Source organism: Erythrolamprus reginae, chromosome 6, assembly GCF_031021105.1.
Source record: "Erythrolamprus reginae isolate rEryReg1 chromosome 6, rEryReg1.hap1, whole genome shotgun sequence".
NCBI classification, from domain to species: domain Eukaryota; kingdom Metazoa; phylum Chordata; class Lepidosauria; order Squamata; family Dipsadidae; genus Erythrolamprus; species Erythrolamprus reginae.
Window position 1 is genome coordinate 5,515,438 of NC_091955.1, and position 15,244 is coordinate 5,530,681.

The 15,244-nt window shown below is 42.2% G+C and overlaps 1 protein-coding gene across 1 annotated transcript in view; it reads right to left on the bottom strand.

Moving 5' to 3' along the window:
- The window catches only part of ERGIC2 (ERGIC and golgi 2), a 50,424-nt gene that overhangs the window by 8,429 nt on the left and 26,751 nt on the right, over positions 1-15,244 (bottom strand). The window contains exons 6-11 of the mRNA XM_070755160.1: positions 13,094-13,164; positions 11,841-11,881; positions 10,560-10,661; positions 9,111-9,206; positions 2,481-2,536; positions 310-408 (exon numbers count right to left, since the gene is read on the bottom strand). Coding sequence (XP_070611261.1) covers positions 310-408; positions 2,481-2,536; positions 9,111-9,206; positions 10,560-10,661; positions 11,841-11,881; positions 13,094-13,164 — 465 coding nt within the window. The remainder of the gene's footprint in view (positions 1-309; positions 409-2,480; positions 2,537-9,110; positions 9,207-10,559; positions 10,662-11,840; positions 11,882-13,093; positions 13,165-15,244) is intronic.

Sequence of the window (15,244 nt, forward strand, 5' to 3'; positions counted from 1 at the left end):
TATGCTAATTCATCTTTATGTAAATATATTAATAATTTGGAGAAAGTGAGAGAGATTCCACAGAAAATGTACCAGCATTCTCAAGGCTAGATTCCATTAAAAAAGGGACATATTTATTTACGAAACGTATTACGCTACCAATGTATTATTATAAATTATTGAGAGCTCAGGGGAGGTGTGATTAACACATTGGCGGAGTCGTTAAAATTTCCATGGGAAACCATGGATTGCAATCCAAGTGCAACAACAAACAAAGCTGTTGCAATCCTCCCCCCCCCCTCCCCCCCAGATAAAATAAAACCCACTTACGATCTGATGCAATCTTTTCAGTGCCATCTAAAGGATTAATAATGCCGGGAATGAGTTCGCCAAAAGATAAGTGATCTATCCTATGGGAGAAGTTGTATGCTGGAAAGACACAATGGAAAAAAAACCATCTGGTTAATATCGTAATTTTAGCTATAGGCACCTATACCCCGTTTCCCCGAAAATAAGACAGCGTCTTATATTAATTTTTGCTCCCAAAGATGTGCTATGTCTTATTTATTTAATTTATTTAATTTATTGGATTTGTATGCCGCTCCTCTACGTAGACTCGGGGCGGCTAACAACAATAATAAAAAACAGCATGTAAATCCAATACTAAAACAACTAAAAAACCCTTATTGTAAAACCAAACATACAAACAAACATACCATGCATAAATTGTAAAGGCCTAGGGGGAAGAGTATCTCAGTTCCCCCGTGCCTGACGGCAGAGGTGGGCTTTAAGGAGCTTACGAAAGGCGAGGAGGGTGGGGGCAATTCTAATCTCTGGGGGGAGTTGGTTCCAGAGGGCCGGGGCCACCACAGAGAAGGCTCTTCCCCTGGGTCCCGCCAAACGACATTGTTTAGTTGACGGGACCCGGAGAAGGCCCACTCTGCGGGACCTAACTGGTCGCTGGGATTTGTGCAGCAGGCTTAGCCAAGTAAATTTTGGGCTCAGTTTCGGTCATAAAGAGTGGATTACATGTATTATGTACTTTGGACATAGCATGGAAACCCCTTAATGGTTCCAATCCATGCCCTTAAGACAGTCGCCACCAAATATTTGGCCTTCTAGAGTTGGCATTCTCCGGGTCCCGTCGACTAAGCAATGCCGTCTGGCGGGACCCAGGGGAAGAGCCTTCTCTGTGGCGGCCCCGGCCCTCTGGAATCAACTCCCCCTGGAGATTAGAACTGCCCCGACCCTCCTTGCCTTTTGTAAGCTCGTGAAAACCCACCTATGGTCGCCAGGCATGGGAGAAATTAATATACCCCTCAGCTATTATGATTTATGTGGGTTGCATGATTGTTTTTTATATTAAGGGTTTTAAACACTGTTTTTAATATTGGATTTGCATGCTGTGTATTGCATGTCGTGAGCCGCTCCGAGTCTTCGGAGAGGGGCGGCATGCAAATCTAATAAATAATAATAAAATAATAAATATGATGCCCAAATATTTATTTATTTATTTATTTATTGGATTTGTATGCCGCCCCTCTCCGCAGACTCGGGGCGGCTAACAACAATGATAAAAAACAACATGTAACAATCCAATTTAATAAAACAACTAAAAACCCTTATTATAAAAACCAAACATACACACAAACATACCATACATAACTTGTAATGGCCTAGGGGAAGGAATATCCTAACTCCCCCATGCCTGGCGACAAAGGTGGGTCTTGAGTAATTTGCGAAAGACAAGGAGGGTGGGGGCCGTTCTAATCTCTGGGGGGAGTTGATTCCAGAGGGCCGGGGCCGCCACAGAGAAGGCTCTTCCCCTGGGGTCTGCCAAACGACATTGTTTGGTCGACGGGACCCGGAGAAGGCCAACTCTGTGAGACCTTATCGGTCGCTGGGATTCGTGCGGTAGAAGGCGGTTCTGGATGTATTCTGGTCCAATGCCATGTAGGGCTTTAAAGGTCATCACCAACACTTTGAATTGTGACCGGAAACTGATCGGCAGCCAGTGCAGGCCGCGGCGTGTTGGTGTGACATGGGGATACCTGGGGAAGCCCATGATTGCTCTCGCGGCCGCGTTCTGCATGATCTGGAGTTTCCGAACACTTTTCAAAGGTAGCCCCATGTAGAGAGCGTTGCAGTAATCGAACCTCGAGGTGAGGAGGGCATGAGCGACTGTGAGCAATGACTCCCTGTCCAAATAGGGCGGGAAAGCACGATAAAAACATCTGGGAAACATTTTTTACACCCGTGCCAAGCGATAAGGAAACAAGGGTGGTGTGGCTCTCCTTTTGCAGCAATGCTACGCTGCACAATCTAGTTGTGGGTTGTGCCTTTGTTTCAGCGCACACATCCAGTGGCTGGCTGCTTCGGCAGCGTGTGTCACAAAGAACCTGACATATTTTTGGCAATGCGTCCGGAAAGAAGGATAAGATTTGGACCCCAGCACCACGCGACAAGTAACACTTCCATGCCAAGAAACAGTGGTGGCTTACATTCGTGGCTCACCAGGGCTGCCAAATGTGCGTGGCCCCTCGGGTGGGGGATTGCCCTAAAATGAAAGAAAGAAAGAAAAAAAGAGTTGTGTTGGAATTCCAGGATGTTTTTATTTATCTATTTATCTATTTATCTATTTATCTATCTATCTGTCTGTCTGTCTGTCTGTCTGTCTGTCTGTCTGTCTGTCTGTCTGTCTGTCTGTCTGTCTGTCTGTCTGTCTGTCTGTCTGTCTGTCTGTCTGTCTGTCTATCTATCTATCTATCTATCTATTAGATTTGTATGCCGCCCCTCTCCGAAGACTCGGGGCAGCTAACAACAATGAAAAGACAATGAAAACAAATCTAATATTAAAAATAATCCAGAAAACCCCAATTTAAAGAACCACTCATACATACAAGCATACCATGTATAAATTCTATAAGCCTAGGAGGAAGTGAAATTTCAATTCCCCCATGCCTGACGATAGAGGTGGGTTTTAAGGAGATTGCGAAAGGCAAGGAGAGTGGGGGCAACTCTGATATCTGCGGGGAGCTGGTTCCAGAGGGTCGGGGCCGCCACAGAGAAGGCTCTTCTCCTGGGTCACACCAAACGACATTGCTTAGTCGATGGGACCCGGAGAAGGCCAACTCTGTGGGACCTAACCGGTCGCTGGGATTCGTGTGGCAGAAGGCGGTCCCTGAGATATTCTGGTCCGGTGTCATGAAGAGATTTATAGGTCATAACCAACACTTTGAATTGTGACCGGAAATTGATTGGCAACCAATGCAGACTGTGGAGTGTTGGTGTAACATGGGCATATTTGGGGAAGCCCATGATAGCTCTCGCAGCTGCATTCTGCACGATCTGAAGCTTCCGAACACTTTTCTAAGGTAGCCCCATGTAGAGAGCGTTACAGTAGTCGCGTTACGGTGATGAGGGCATGAGTGACTGTGAGCAGTGACTCCCGGTCCAGATAGGGCCACAACTGGTGCACCAGGCGAACCTGGGCAAACGCCCCCCTTGCCACAGCTGAAAGATGTTTCTCTAATGTGAGCTGTGGATTGCGGAGGACGCCCAAGTTGCGGACCCTCTCCGAGGGGGTCAATAATTCCCTCCCCCCAGGGTGATGGATGGACAGATGGAGTTGTCCTTGGGAGGCAAAACCCACAGCCACTCCGTCTTATCCGGGTTGAGTTTGAGTCTGTTGACACCCATCCAAAGGTGTATCGAAAGGAAGACTCGATACACGTTTCGGAAGGAAACCACTGATGATAGGAACACTTCTTTTTACTTTTATTTTACTTTTTGCTCATGATTTGATGGCTTATTTGTACCCTGTGACAATCATTAAGTGTTGTACCTTACGATTCTTGACAAACTTATCTTTTCTTTTATGTATACTGAGAACATATGCACCAATGACTCAATTCCTTGTGTGTCCAATTACACTTGGCCAATATTGTATTGTATTACATTCTGTATTGCATTTTGCATTATATTACATTTTATTTTGTGTTGTATTATGTTTTGTATATTGTGTATTGCACTGTACATTGTGTACTGTGTTGTTTTATTGTTTATTGCATATTGTATTGCAAATGTGCATTGTGCATGGCATTTTTCATATTGCACATGTATTTTGTATTGCATACTGTATTGCATATCATATACGTATTTTGCATTGCATATTGTGTAATGTATCATATATTGTATATGTATCTTGTATTGTACAGTAATCCCTCACCTAATCCCTCACCTATCGCTGGTGTTACGTTCCAGACCCGGCCGCGATAGGTGAAATCCACAATGGGGAATTTATCGACTGATAGTACTTATTTAAGTACAGTGGTACCTCGAGATACAAGTTTAATTCGTTCCGGACCTGGGCTCTTAAGTCGAGCAGCTCTTATCTCGAACGACTTTTCCCCATAGGAATTAATGTAAATAATTTTAATTGGTTCCAGCCCTCAAAAAACTCACAAAGTTAGTCTAAATTATGCAGAAAGACATGTTTTTAATGAAGAAATGTACATGTACATATAAATGAATAATGAAGTTTCTTTCACTTAACTTGTAAACTTTCTTAAACTTTTAAATTTACATATGTTCAACTTCTCTGCCACCCAATCCTGTAGGACAGAGGTCCCCAACCCTTTTTGCACCAGGGACCGGCTTTAAGCGATCAAGAGAGGAATGGGTGAATGAATGGACGGAGGGTGGGAAGGAAGGAAGGAAAGAGGGAAGGGACAGGAACAGAGGAAGGAAGCAAGGAAACTTATGAAAGGGGAGAGTAAGAGAGGAATGAGTGAAGGGAGGGAGGGAGGGAAGAAGGTGGGAAGGAGAAAGAAAAGAAGAAATAGAAGAAGGGAAGGTAAAAGAGAGAAAGAAAAAGAGCAAGAAAGAAAGAAAGAAAGAAAGAAAGAAAGAAAGAAAGAAAGAAAGAAAGGGGGAAGGGACAGGAACAGAGGAAGGAAGCAAGGAAACTTATGAAAGGGGAGAGTAAGAGAGGAATGAGTGAAGGGAGGGAGGGAGGGAAGAAGGTGGGAAGGAGAAAGAAAAGAAGAAATAGAAGGGAAGGTAAAAGAGAGAAAGAAAAAGAGCAAGAAAGAAAGCTGCAAGCACCCCCCCGAGCCCCCCAGGCCGGCTGCAACCTTTTAAAACACGCGCGCCGCTTCGCAGCTGTCTCCTGAAGCCGAACGCGGAAGTTAGCGTTTGGCTTCAGGAGACAGCTCCTTGGCGCTTGTATCTCGAATTTGGGCTTGTAAGTAGAACAAAAATATCTCTCCCCTCCCAGCTCTTATCTCGAGTTGCTGTTAAGTAGAGCAGCTCTTATGTCGGGGTTCCACTGTATATTTTTTTGGAAAAACCTGCCGATCGAGTTCGGCGGGCTGTTTAAATCTTCCTATCGACTTCCTCAGAAACCCGCGAACCAGTGAAGATCGGCGAATGATTTTTCTCATTAATATTTCTTGAAAACCCGCGATGAAGTGAAGCCGCAGTAGGTGAAGCGCGGTATAGTGAGGGACCACTGTATACATATTTTGCATTGCATAATGTGTATTGTATTGTATATTGCATCACATATTATACTGTGTATTGCATATTGTGCGTGTATATTGTATTGTGTAGTGCTGTATTGTGTATTGCATTGTATTATATTGTATTCTTCCACTCCACAAACACCACTCTCTCCTAGCGCCGATGATTCTATTTTATTCTTCTATTCTAAATGAACCCTTATAGCAGGGATCCCCAAGCTTGAGTAGACAGCTGGTGCACACACGTGTTTGTGTACACAGCCCCACTTGCACGAGCACTGTGGGGGGCTCACCACTCACGCATCACAGGGGCTTGTGGCCCCACTAGCGTTAATGGGTGCTCGCGTGCATGACAAAACCATCCCTTCTTTCTCCCTCTTGGGTCCACTAATCTGGAAAAGTTGGGGAACTTTGTTCTATAGGATTGCTGTTGTGGCCTGTTGGGTGTTGGCTCCTCCAGAGAAAGTGGCAACAGCACGGGAGTTAGGTTCAGTATCACGACAACCTGGGAGTGGGAAGAGGGGATGGAGCTGGCAAGAGAGAGAGAGCGACAGAGGTGGAGCATGGGTTGTCCGTCAGAGAGTCAACAACCTCCAGGTCTGGAGGTAGCTGATGACGAAGAGAAGGAACAGCTGGGTCCAGTGCCTGTTACGTAGATGCACAGAAAACAGAGGAGAGGAGAGTAGTAGAAATCTATGGGCCGGTCCTTGGGATGGAAGATACGCCGCTGGTAGTAGAGCCCCATCCTGGCTCTGGGGATAATGGCAGGGAGCAGAGATGAATAGATGTGGCAGACAATGGATGGATGAATGGATTTGAGAGAGAAACTTTTTGCTTTGGTACTGGTACTTCTAATAAAGGAATCTTTTGAGTTCAGATCAGAGGGTTTGTCTGGTTTGGGAGCTGGGTCAGAACAATTGCATTATTGCTTTGTTCCTTAGAAACATAGAAACATAGAAGACTGACGGCAGAAAAAGACCCCATGGTCCATCTAGTCTGCCCTTTTACTATTTCCTGTATTTTATCTTACAATGGATATATGTTTAACCCAGGCATGTTTAAATTCGGTTACTGTGGATTTACCAACCACGTCTGCTGGAAGTTTGTTCCAAGGATCTACTACTCTTTCAGTGAAATAATACTTTCTCATGTTGCCTTTGATCTTTCCCCCAACTAACTTCAGATTGTGTCCCCTTGTTCTTGTGTTCACTTTCCTGTTAAAAACACTTCCCTCCTGAACCCTATTTAACCCTTTAACATATTTAAATGTTTCGATCATGTCCCCCCTTTTCCTTCTGTCTTCCAGACTATACAGATTGAGTTCATTGAGTCTTTCCTGATACGTTTTATACTTCAGACCTTCCACCATTCTTGTAGCCCGTCGTTGGACCCGTTCAATTTTGTCAATATCTTTTTGTAGGTGAGGTCTCCAGAACTGAACACAGTACTCCAAATGTGGTCTCACCAGCGCTCTATATAAGGGGATCACAATCTCCCTCTTCCTGCTTGTTATACCTCTAGCTATGCAGCCAAGCATCCTACTTGCCTTTCCTACCGCCCGACCACACTGCTCACCCATTTTGAGACTGTCAGAAATCACTACCCCTAAATCCTTCTCTTCTGAAGTTTTTGCTAGCACAGAACTGCCAATGCAATACTCAGATTTAGGATTCCTTTTCCCCAAGTGCATTATTTTACATTTGGAAACATTAAACTGCAGTTTCCATTGCTTTGACCATTTATCTAGTAACGCTAAATCATTTACCATATTACAGACCCCTCCAGGAATATCAACCCTATTGCACACTTTAGAGTCATCGGCAAATAGGCAAACCTTCCCTACCAAACCTTCCCCTATGTCACTCACAAACATATTAAAAAGAATAGGACCCAGAACAGACCCTTGTGGCACACTGCTTGTAACCTGTCTCTGCTCAGAATACTCGCCATTAACAATAACTCTCTGATGTCTATGCTTCAGCCAGCTTGAAATCCACTGAACTATCCAGGGATTAAGTCCTTGAAAAAATGTTATTTATTTGTTTTGTCAAGTACGTATTGGTGGTATACAAAGATATACCAATGTTTATATACTTGATACTAGTAAGAGAGAAACATTAGGACGGGGGATGGAAGGCACGCTGGTACACTTATGCACAGCCCTTACTGACCTCTTAGGAATCGGGAGAGGTCAACAGTGGATAGTCTAAGGGTAAAATTTTGGGGGTTGGGTGATAATTTATTATTTATTTATTTTATTTTATTTATTAGATTTTTATGCCGCCCTTCTCCTTAGACTTAGGGCAGCTTACAACATGTTAGCAATAGCACTTTTTAACAGAGCCAGCCTATTGCCCCCGCAATCCGGGTCCTCATTTGACCCACCTCGGAAGGATGGAAGGCTGAGTCAACCTTGAGCCGGTGATGAGATTTGAACCGCTGACCTTCAGATCTACAGTCAGCTTCAGTGGCCTGCAGTACAGCACTCTACCTGCTGCGCCACCCCGGCTCTTAATACTACAGAGTCAGGCAGTGAGTTCCATGCATTAACTACACGGTTACTGTTGTACATACTCCAGATCAGCTGGAGGATAATGAAGCTATTGAGGACTCGGATTCAGATAGTGTTTATGAATTAGTGGGAGGCCCGGGGTTACAGGTAGCAGAACAGGTGGGAGGCCAGCCACAGGATGGGGCTATGAGTTCAGGATCTAGCAAGGGAGAATCAGACGCTCGCTGGGTTAACTCTAAATTCAGAAGGGCCCAAAAACGTACAGAACAGAGGTCTGGAAGAAGATATTAAGGAGAGGAGAGGGTTAAATACTATAGTGATGTATTTGGCACGTCAGGGGGTCAGTGGAGAAAAAGGGTGGAGTTTCAATGTTGCCGAAGGGAAAATGGATGTGTTTTTCCCCGCGCTAAAGTAACCAAAAGTATTCTGTGTTGTTAACAGTCAGTTCTGTTGTTTTTCAAAGTCATGCTGTTAGGAAAATAAATCTTGTTAAGTGGAGCAGGAGAAGGAATGTGAGGAATGCAGCTAAGAGAGATAACGGACCGAGTGCCTATATGGAATGTGTTTGAATTACAGGAGAGCGGAGAAATAAATGGAGTTTCTTTATTCATGAAATGATGCATTTTTACAAATAACTCTTATTAAAAGAGTTATTTGTAATTGCTAAATTTCTACCAGAAACCAGAACAGTTACTAAAGTTGTATTTCCTGCAGTCAAGTTTGGAGCGGCTGACTTTGAGCGTGTATCTGTTGTGTGCTTATGTGTTGTCGTGGTTGAAGCTGGAGCAGTCGTTGATAGGAAGGACATTGTAGCAGGTGATTTTGTGGACTATGCTTAGGTCGTGTTTAAGGCGACGCAGTTCTAAGCTTTCTAAACTTAGGATCTGATGTTTCGATGTTCAAAACATCTGATGTTTTGAAGTGGGAAGCAAACCATGGGTTTATAATAGTGTTTCCCAACCTTGGCAACTTTAAGACGGGCTGGAATTTCAACTCCCAGAAGGAGATGGCTGGGGGAATTCTGGGAGTTGAAGTCCGCGCGTCTTAAAAGTGGCAAATTCTGGCTTGTAGCCTTCCAGGAAATGAAATGAACATACTTGCCCACTGTAACGTGAAAGTTCCCTGCCACTTTATTCACATAGAGGTGTCCGTGAATTCTGCAGGCGTCGGCCGAATGGACGGGATTGTCTTCCCTGTACAGATTTAAAAAATAATAATACAATTCTTAAAAAACAACAGCACTTTGCATTTTTACGAAGCCTTGCAAAATACAAATTCTCGGAAAACGTAGATTGCATATGGCTCAGACAAATTTGATGCCCTGGTTCCCCCAATGACTGCGGAAGTAGATACAAGCTCGCAAATCCAATCAATCAATCAATCAATCAATCAATCAATAAATAATAAATAAATAAATAAATAAATAGAGAAAAAATGGGAATGACTTACCAATGTGTCTTAGAACACAGGATATAGAATAACAGGATTGGAAGGGACCTTGGGAGTCTTCTAGTCCAGGGGTAGGCAAAGTTGGCTCTTCTATGACATGTGGACTTCAACTCCCAGAATTCCTTGAGCTAGTATGATTGACTCATGAATTCTGGGAGTTGAAGTCCACAAGTAATAAAAGAGCCAACTTTGCCTACTACCCCTGTTCTAGTCCAACCCACTACTCTAGCAGGAGAACCTATATCAGGGTTCGGCAACTTTAAATTATTATTATTATTTTTAAATTATTATTTATTAGATTTGTATGCCGCCCCTCTCCGAAGACTCGGGGCGGCTAACAACAATATAAAACAACAATGTAAACAAATCTAATAATAAAAACAATCTAAAAAACCCCAATTTAAAAAAAATACTCAAAGAGCCTTTTTCACACAAAAAAAAGAAAACACCGGGAGCCACAAAACCCTTTTGAGATCTATAAGGGTCGCCCAGAAAGTAATGCACCACATTTTTCCCCAGCCTACAGTAATGGTACGAATGCAAAACTTTAGATATACGTGATTTGAATTATCAGGAGTGCGTGTGTAAATTTTGTGTTTCTTCAGACAGATAGCGTAGCTGCGGCCGTGTTTCGAAATGGCGTCTGTAAGTGATGTGTGTTACAAGTAGTGTGTCGTCATTGAATTTCTCACTGAAGAGAAAGAAACTGTTGGGAACATTCACAAACAGTTTATGGAGAATCTGTAGTCGACAGAAGTACGGTTAGTCGCGGAAGACATTTTGAGGATGATGTAGCCACAAAGCATTCTATTGAGTGGTTCAAGGACATCCTATCCCCACCCACCTGGGTGGAAGCGGAAGGAGTCTGTGGGTGGGGGATGAGGGAGGTGAACTTTCAACCGAGTGTGAAACTCAGGTCCAGGATGGCTCTGGAAATAAACTGGAACTTTGAGGAGCACTTTGACTCGGATTCTGATTTAGTTCGGATGCTACCTAGAACCTTGACACCTGTTTTGGGTTACATCGGTTCTTTTTTATGGGTTCCCCCCCCCCCCCCATCCCCGCAAGGCGAAGAGACCCTGAAGCTACCCTCTCACCTTGGTGGAAGTGCCGTGGAAGCACTTTTAAAAGCACTTTTGAATATTATGTCTTGAAGAGAGTGTTCTTCCTGCAGCCGGGCCTGAATATTTTGTAGTATCCTAGAAGTAAAGCAAAAGCAAACGATTCAGCTATATCTGTCTGTCTAATCTATCCATCCATGTATCCATGTATGTATGTATGTATGTATGTATGTATGTATCTATCTATCTATCTATGTATCTATCTATGTATGTGTGTATGTATGTATGTGTCTGTCTGTCTGTCTGTCTGTCTGTCTGTCTATCTATCTATCTATCTATCTATCTAATCCATCCCATCTAATCTATGTCAGAGTGCGCACAGTGTGACTATGTGAGACAACCCTTGAGCAAATAACATATAACAAATAACATCTATCTATCTATCTATCTATCTACTTACCTACATACCAACCTATCATCTATCTATCTATCTGTCTGTCTGTCTGTCTATCTATCATCTATCTATCATCTATCTATCATTTATCTATCTATCTATCATTTATCTATCTATCTATCTATCTATCTATCTATCTACTCTCTATCTATCTATCTATCTATCTATCTATCTATCTACTTACCTACCTACCTATCATCTATCTATCTATCTATCTATCTATCTATCTATCTATCTATCTATTATCTATCATCTATCATCTATCTATCATCTATCTATCTATCTATCTATCTATCTATCTATCTATCTATCTATCTATCTATCTATCTATCCATCTATCTAATCTATCTATCTATCTACTCTCTATCCATTTATCTATCTATCTATCTGGCTAGCTAGCTATCCCTATTCATCCATCCATCCATCCCTAATTTTCCCCTGACTTTAAAACATTTTAATACAGTTTGTTTTTCCCCCCTGATTTATTCCGTTTCCCCCCGATATTTCCTGAACCACCGATTTGCCTGATATTTCCCTGATTTCCCTGTTTTCCAGAGTTGCTGGACACCCCAAGAGCCTCAATGCAAGTCGAAAATCAGCTGGCCGGCCTGCACATACACACTGGAGTTGAGTTAGGGCCACGATCCCCGTGCCAGCAGATATAACTCCATGTGTCACAAGGGCCACCCATGCCATAGGTTCACCATCACAGATGCACAGACATTTCCACCCACTTTTTTGCAAGGGGGAGGAATGCATCTTATAGACCGAAAGACACAGTAAGTACTTAGCCAGTTTAAAGTTGAACTAAGATAGCTTTGGATGGGCATGAATTATAATGAATATCACGACTGCTCTGTTACCTTTGCCATTCTCTTTGCAGGGGGCTGAGTTCAAATATCACCTAAAACAAAAACAAAGGATCCGAGTTAAGACCAAAAAAATGTCTCCGTTTGTTTCTCAAACAAAACAATTGCGAGTCTAAGAAAGCTGCACAAAAAGAGAAACTCAGGTTAGAAAATGGGAAACAGCCAGCCAGCCACTTACCGGCAAGCTGGTAAGACCTGGGAACATTGTTAGTATATGGTTAGGGCTGGGAAAAAACATTTGGAGCAAGTAGAGAATGAAAAAAAAAAACCTCTACAAAGACAGGATTTGAAAAACATTATTTGCAGGGAGTAACAATGAAAGAGCTTGCAAGCTGGTAAGACCTGGGAACATTGTTAGTATATGGTTAGGGCTGGGAAAAAACATTTGGAGCAAGTAGAGAATGAAAAAAAAAACCTCTACAAAGACAGGATTTGAAAAACATTATTTGCAGGGAGTAACAATGAAAGAGCTTGCAAGCTGGTAAGACCTGGGAACATTGTTAGTATATGGTTAGGGCTGGGAAAAAACATTTGGAGCAAGTAGAGAATGAAAAAAAAAACCTCTACAAAGACAGGATTTGAAAAACATTATTAGCAGGGAGTAACAATGAAAGAGCTTGCAAGCTGGTAAGACCTGGGAACATTGTTAGTATATGGTTAGGGCTGGGAAAAAACATTTGGAGCAAGTAGAGAATGAAAAAAAAAAACCTCTACAAAGACAGGATTTGAAAAACATTATTAGCAGGGAGTAACAATGAAAGAGCTTGCAAGCTGGTAAGACCTGGGAACATTGTTAGCACATGGTTAGGGCTGGGAAGAAACATTTGGAGCAAGTTAGAAATGGGAAAAAAATCTCAAAGACCTAGGGCTTGGAAAACATTATTTGCAGAGAGAAATAATGAAAGAGCTTGCAAGGTGAATGCTGGGAACATTGTTAGCACCTGGTTAGGGCTGGAAAGAAACTTATTTGGAGCAAGTTAGAGCAATGAAAAAAAAACCTGCAAAGAGGGCTTGGAAAATATTCTTTGCAGAGAGTAACAATGAAAGAGCCTGTGAGGTAAGAGCTGGGAAGATCATTAGCACCTAGTTAGGGCTACAAAAAGAAAAAAAAAAGGACTACATTCAGAGTATAAGATGCACCCAAATTATCAGCCTGTTTTAGGGAGGAAAAAGGTGTATCTTATACTCAGAAAAATATATATATATATGAAACTCATATGTATATATAATATGAAACTCCTACTTACTGGTTCATAGACCAATCCATCTGCTGTAGCAACCATCGTTTCTGCTAGATCCAGAACATCAGCACCAATATCTGTTTCAAAAAGTTGAAAGAGGCAGATAAGAATTTGCAAGGAGTTACCTAGACCCGCGATAGGGCGGGAAAAAACCGTGGTATAGGGAAAAAAAACCCCACGAAGTATTTTTTAAATTAATATTTTTTGAAAAAACCATGGCATAGGCTATTCGCAAAGTTCGAACCCGTGAAAATTGAAGGGACACTGCATATGATTCTTTAGCAATCTTGTTATTCATTATTATTCCTTTTTAAAAAAATAAAAAATACTGGACATAAGTGTGAAATTAACACGGCCAAGACTCATGTAAAATGAATATAGAAAATAATAGTTTGAAAGCTGTAGTTGCAATGCTAACTAGTAGGTTGGCAAATTTATGTTTGTTTTATTTTTGTCTTTAGTCTTTGTTTTGTATTCGTTTTAATGTTAATAATCAATAAAGATTTTTTTAAAAAAAGAATTGTTGATCCATCTGTTCCTTTAATCCAGGGCTCAATTCATGACAATACATTTATTTCTTCAACAAATTTTACACAGTGGGAAACTGAGAAACCTGTGCGTTTTGAGCCCGCCAACTGCATCTTATGGATTTATAAGGGTTATAAATTTAATAAATTAATAAATTAAATTAAATCTTAAAAAAATAAGAAGGAATGTTTTCTTCTCAATGAGGACTATAGAAATATTGAGGCGTCTTCTGCCCCAGAAATAAGTTTTGGTACTTATTAAAACCCTGATTATTAGTATTGTAAAGAATGGTAATGCAAGATGCATTAGTTGGTAAAAGGACTAATGGATGCTATTTTTCCAAAGCATTTTGCTGAATATTAGCTTCAATTTGCATCTGGCTTCTCTTTTCTCTTTTTCTTTTTGTACTATTCAATGTGATTTAAAAAGAAAAAAAGGCAGCCATTTCAAAAAAAAAACCTTACTAGTTTTAAAATAAGACATCACAATAATGGCAGCATTAAGAACATACTTTGCAGTGCTATTTTCCAAAGAGATAAACATTGTTTAGCTTTTCCAAAGAGGGAGGGAGAAATGTAAAGCAAGGGAGAGAAAAAAGAGGATAGGAAGAGAGGGAATTTTGTGCGGCCTTTTTTCGGATTAACTAATTTTATTTTAAAGAAATCTGGTAAGTGGAATAAACACCAGTTCAGCTGTTCAATTCAAAGTGTTGGTGATGACCTATAAAGCCCTTCATGGCACTGGACCAGATTATCTCAGGGACCGCCTTCTGCTGCACGAATCCCAGCGACCAGTTAGGTCCCACAGAGTGGGTCTTCTTCGGGTCCCGTCAACTAAACAATGTCGTTTGGCGGGACCCAGGGGAAGAGCCTTCTCTGTGACAGCCCCGGCCCTCTGGAACCAACTCCCCCCAGAGATTAGAATTGCCCCCACCCTCCTCGCCTTTCGTATGCTTCTTAAAACCCACCTCTGTCGTCAGGCATGGGGGAACTGAGATGTTCTTTCCCCCTAGGCCTTTACAATTTATGCATGGTATGTTTGTGTGTATGTTTGGTTTTATAATAAGGTTTTTTTTTTGTTATTTTACTATTGGATTGGATTGTTACATGCTGTTTTTTTATCACTGTTGTTAGCTGCCCCAAGTCTACGGAGAGAGGCGGCATACAAATCCAATCAATCAATCAATCAATCAATCAATCAATCAATCAATCAATCAAATACATCTCTCTACATGGGGCTACCTTTGAAAAGTGTTCGGAAACTCCAGATCGTGCAGAATGCAGCTGCAAGAGCAATCATGGGCTTCCCCAAATATGCCCATGTTACTCCAACACTCCGCAGTCTGCATTGGTTGCCGATCAGTTTCCGGTCACAATTCAAAGTGTTGGTTCTGACCTATAAAGCCCTTCATGGCACCGGACCAGAATATCTCCAGGACCGCCTCCTGCTGCACGAATCCCAGCGACCGGTTAGGTCCCACAGAGTTGGCCTTCTCCAGGTCCCGTCGACTAAACAATGTCATTTGGCGGGACCCAGGAGAAGAGCCTTCTCTGTGGCGGCCCCGACCCTCTGGAACCAGCTCCCCCCAGATATCAGAGTTGCCCCCACACTCCTTGCCTTTCGCAAGCT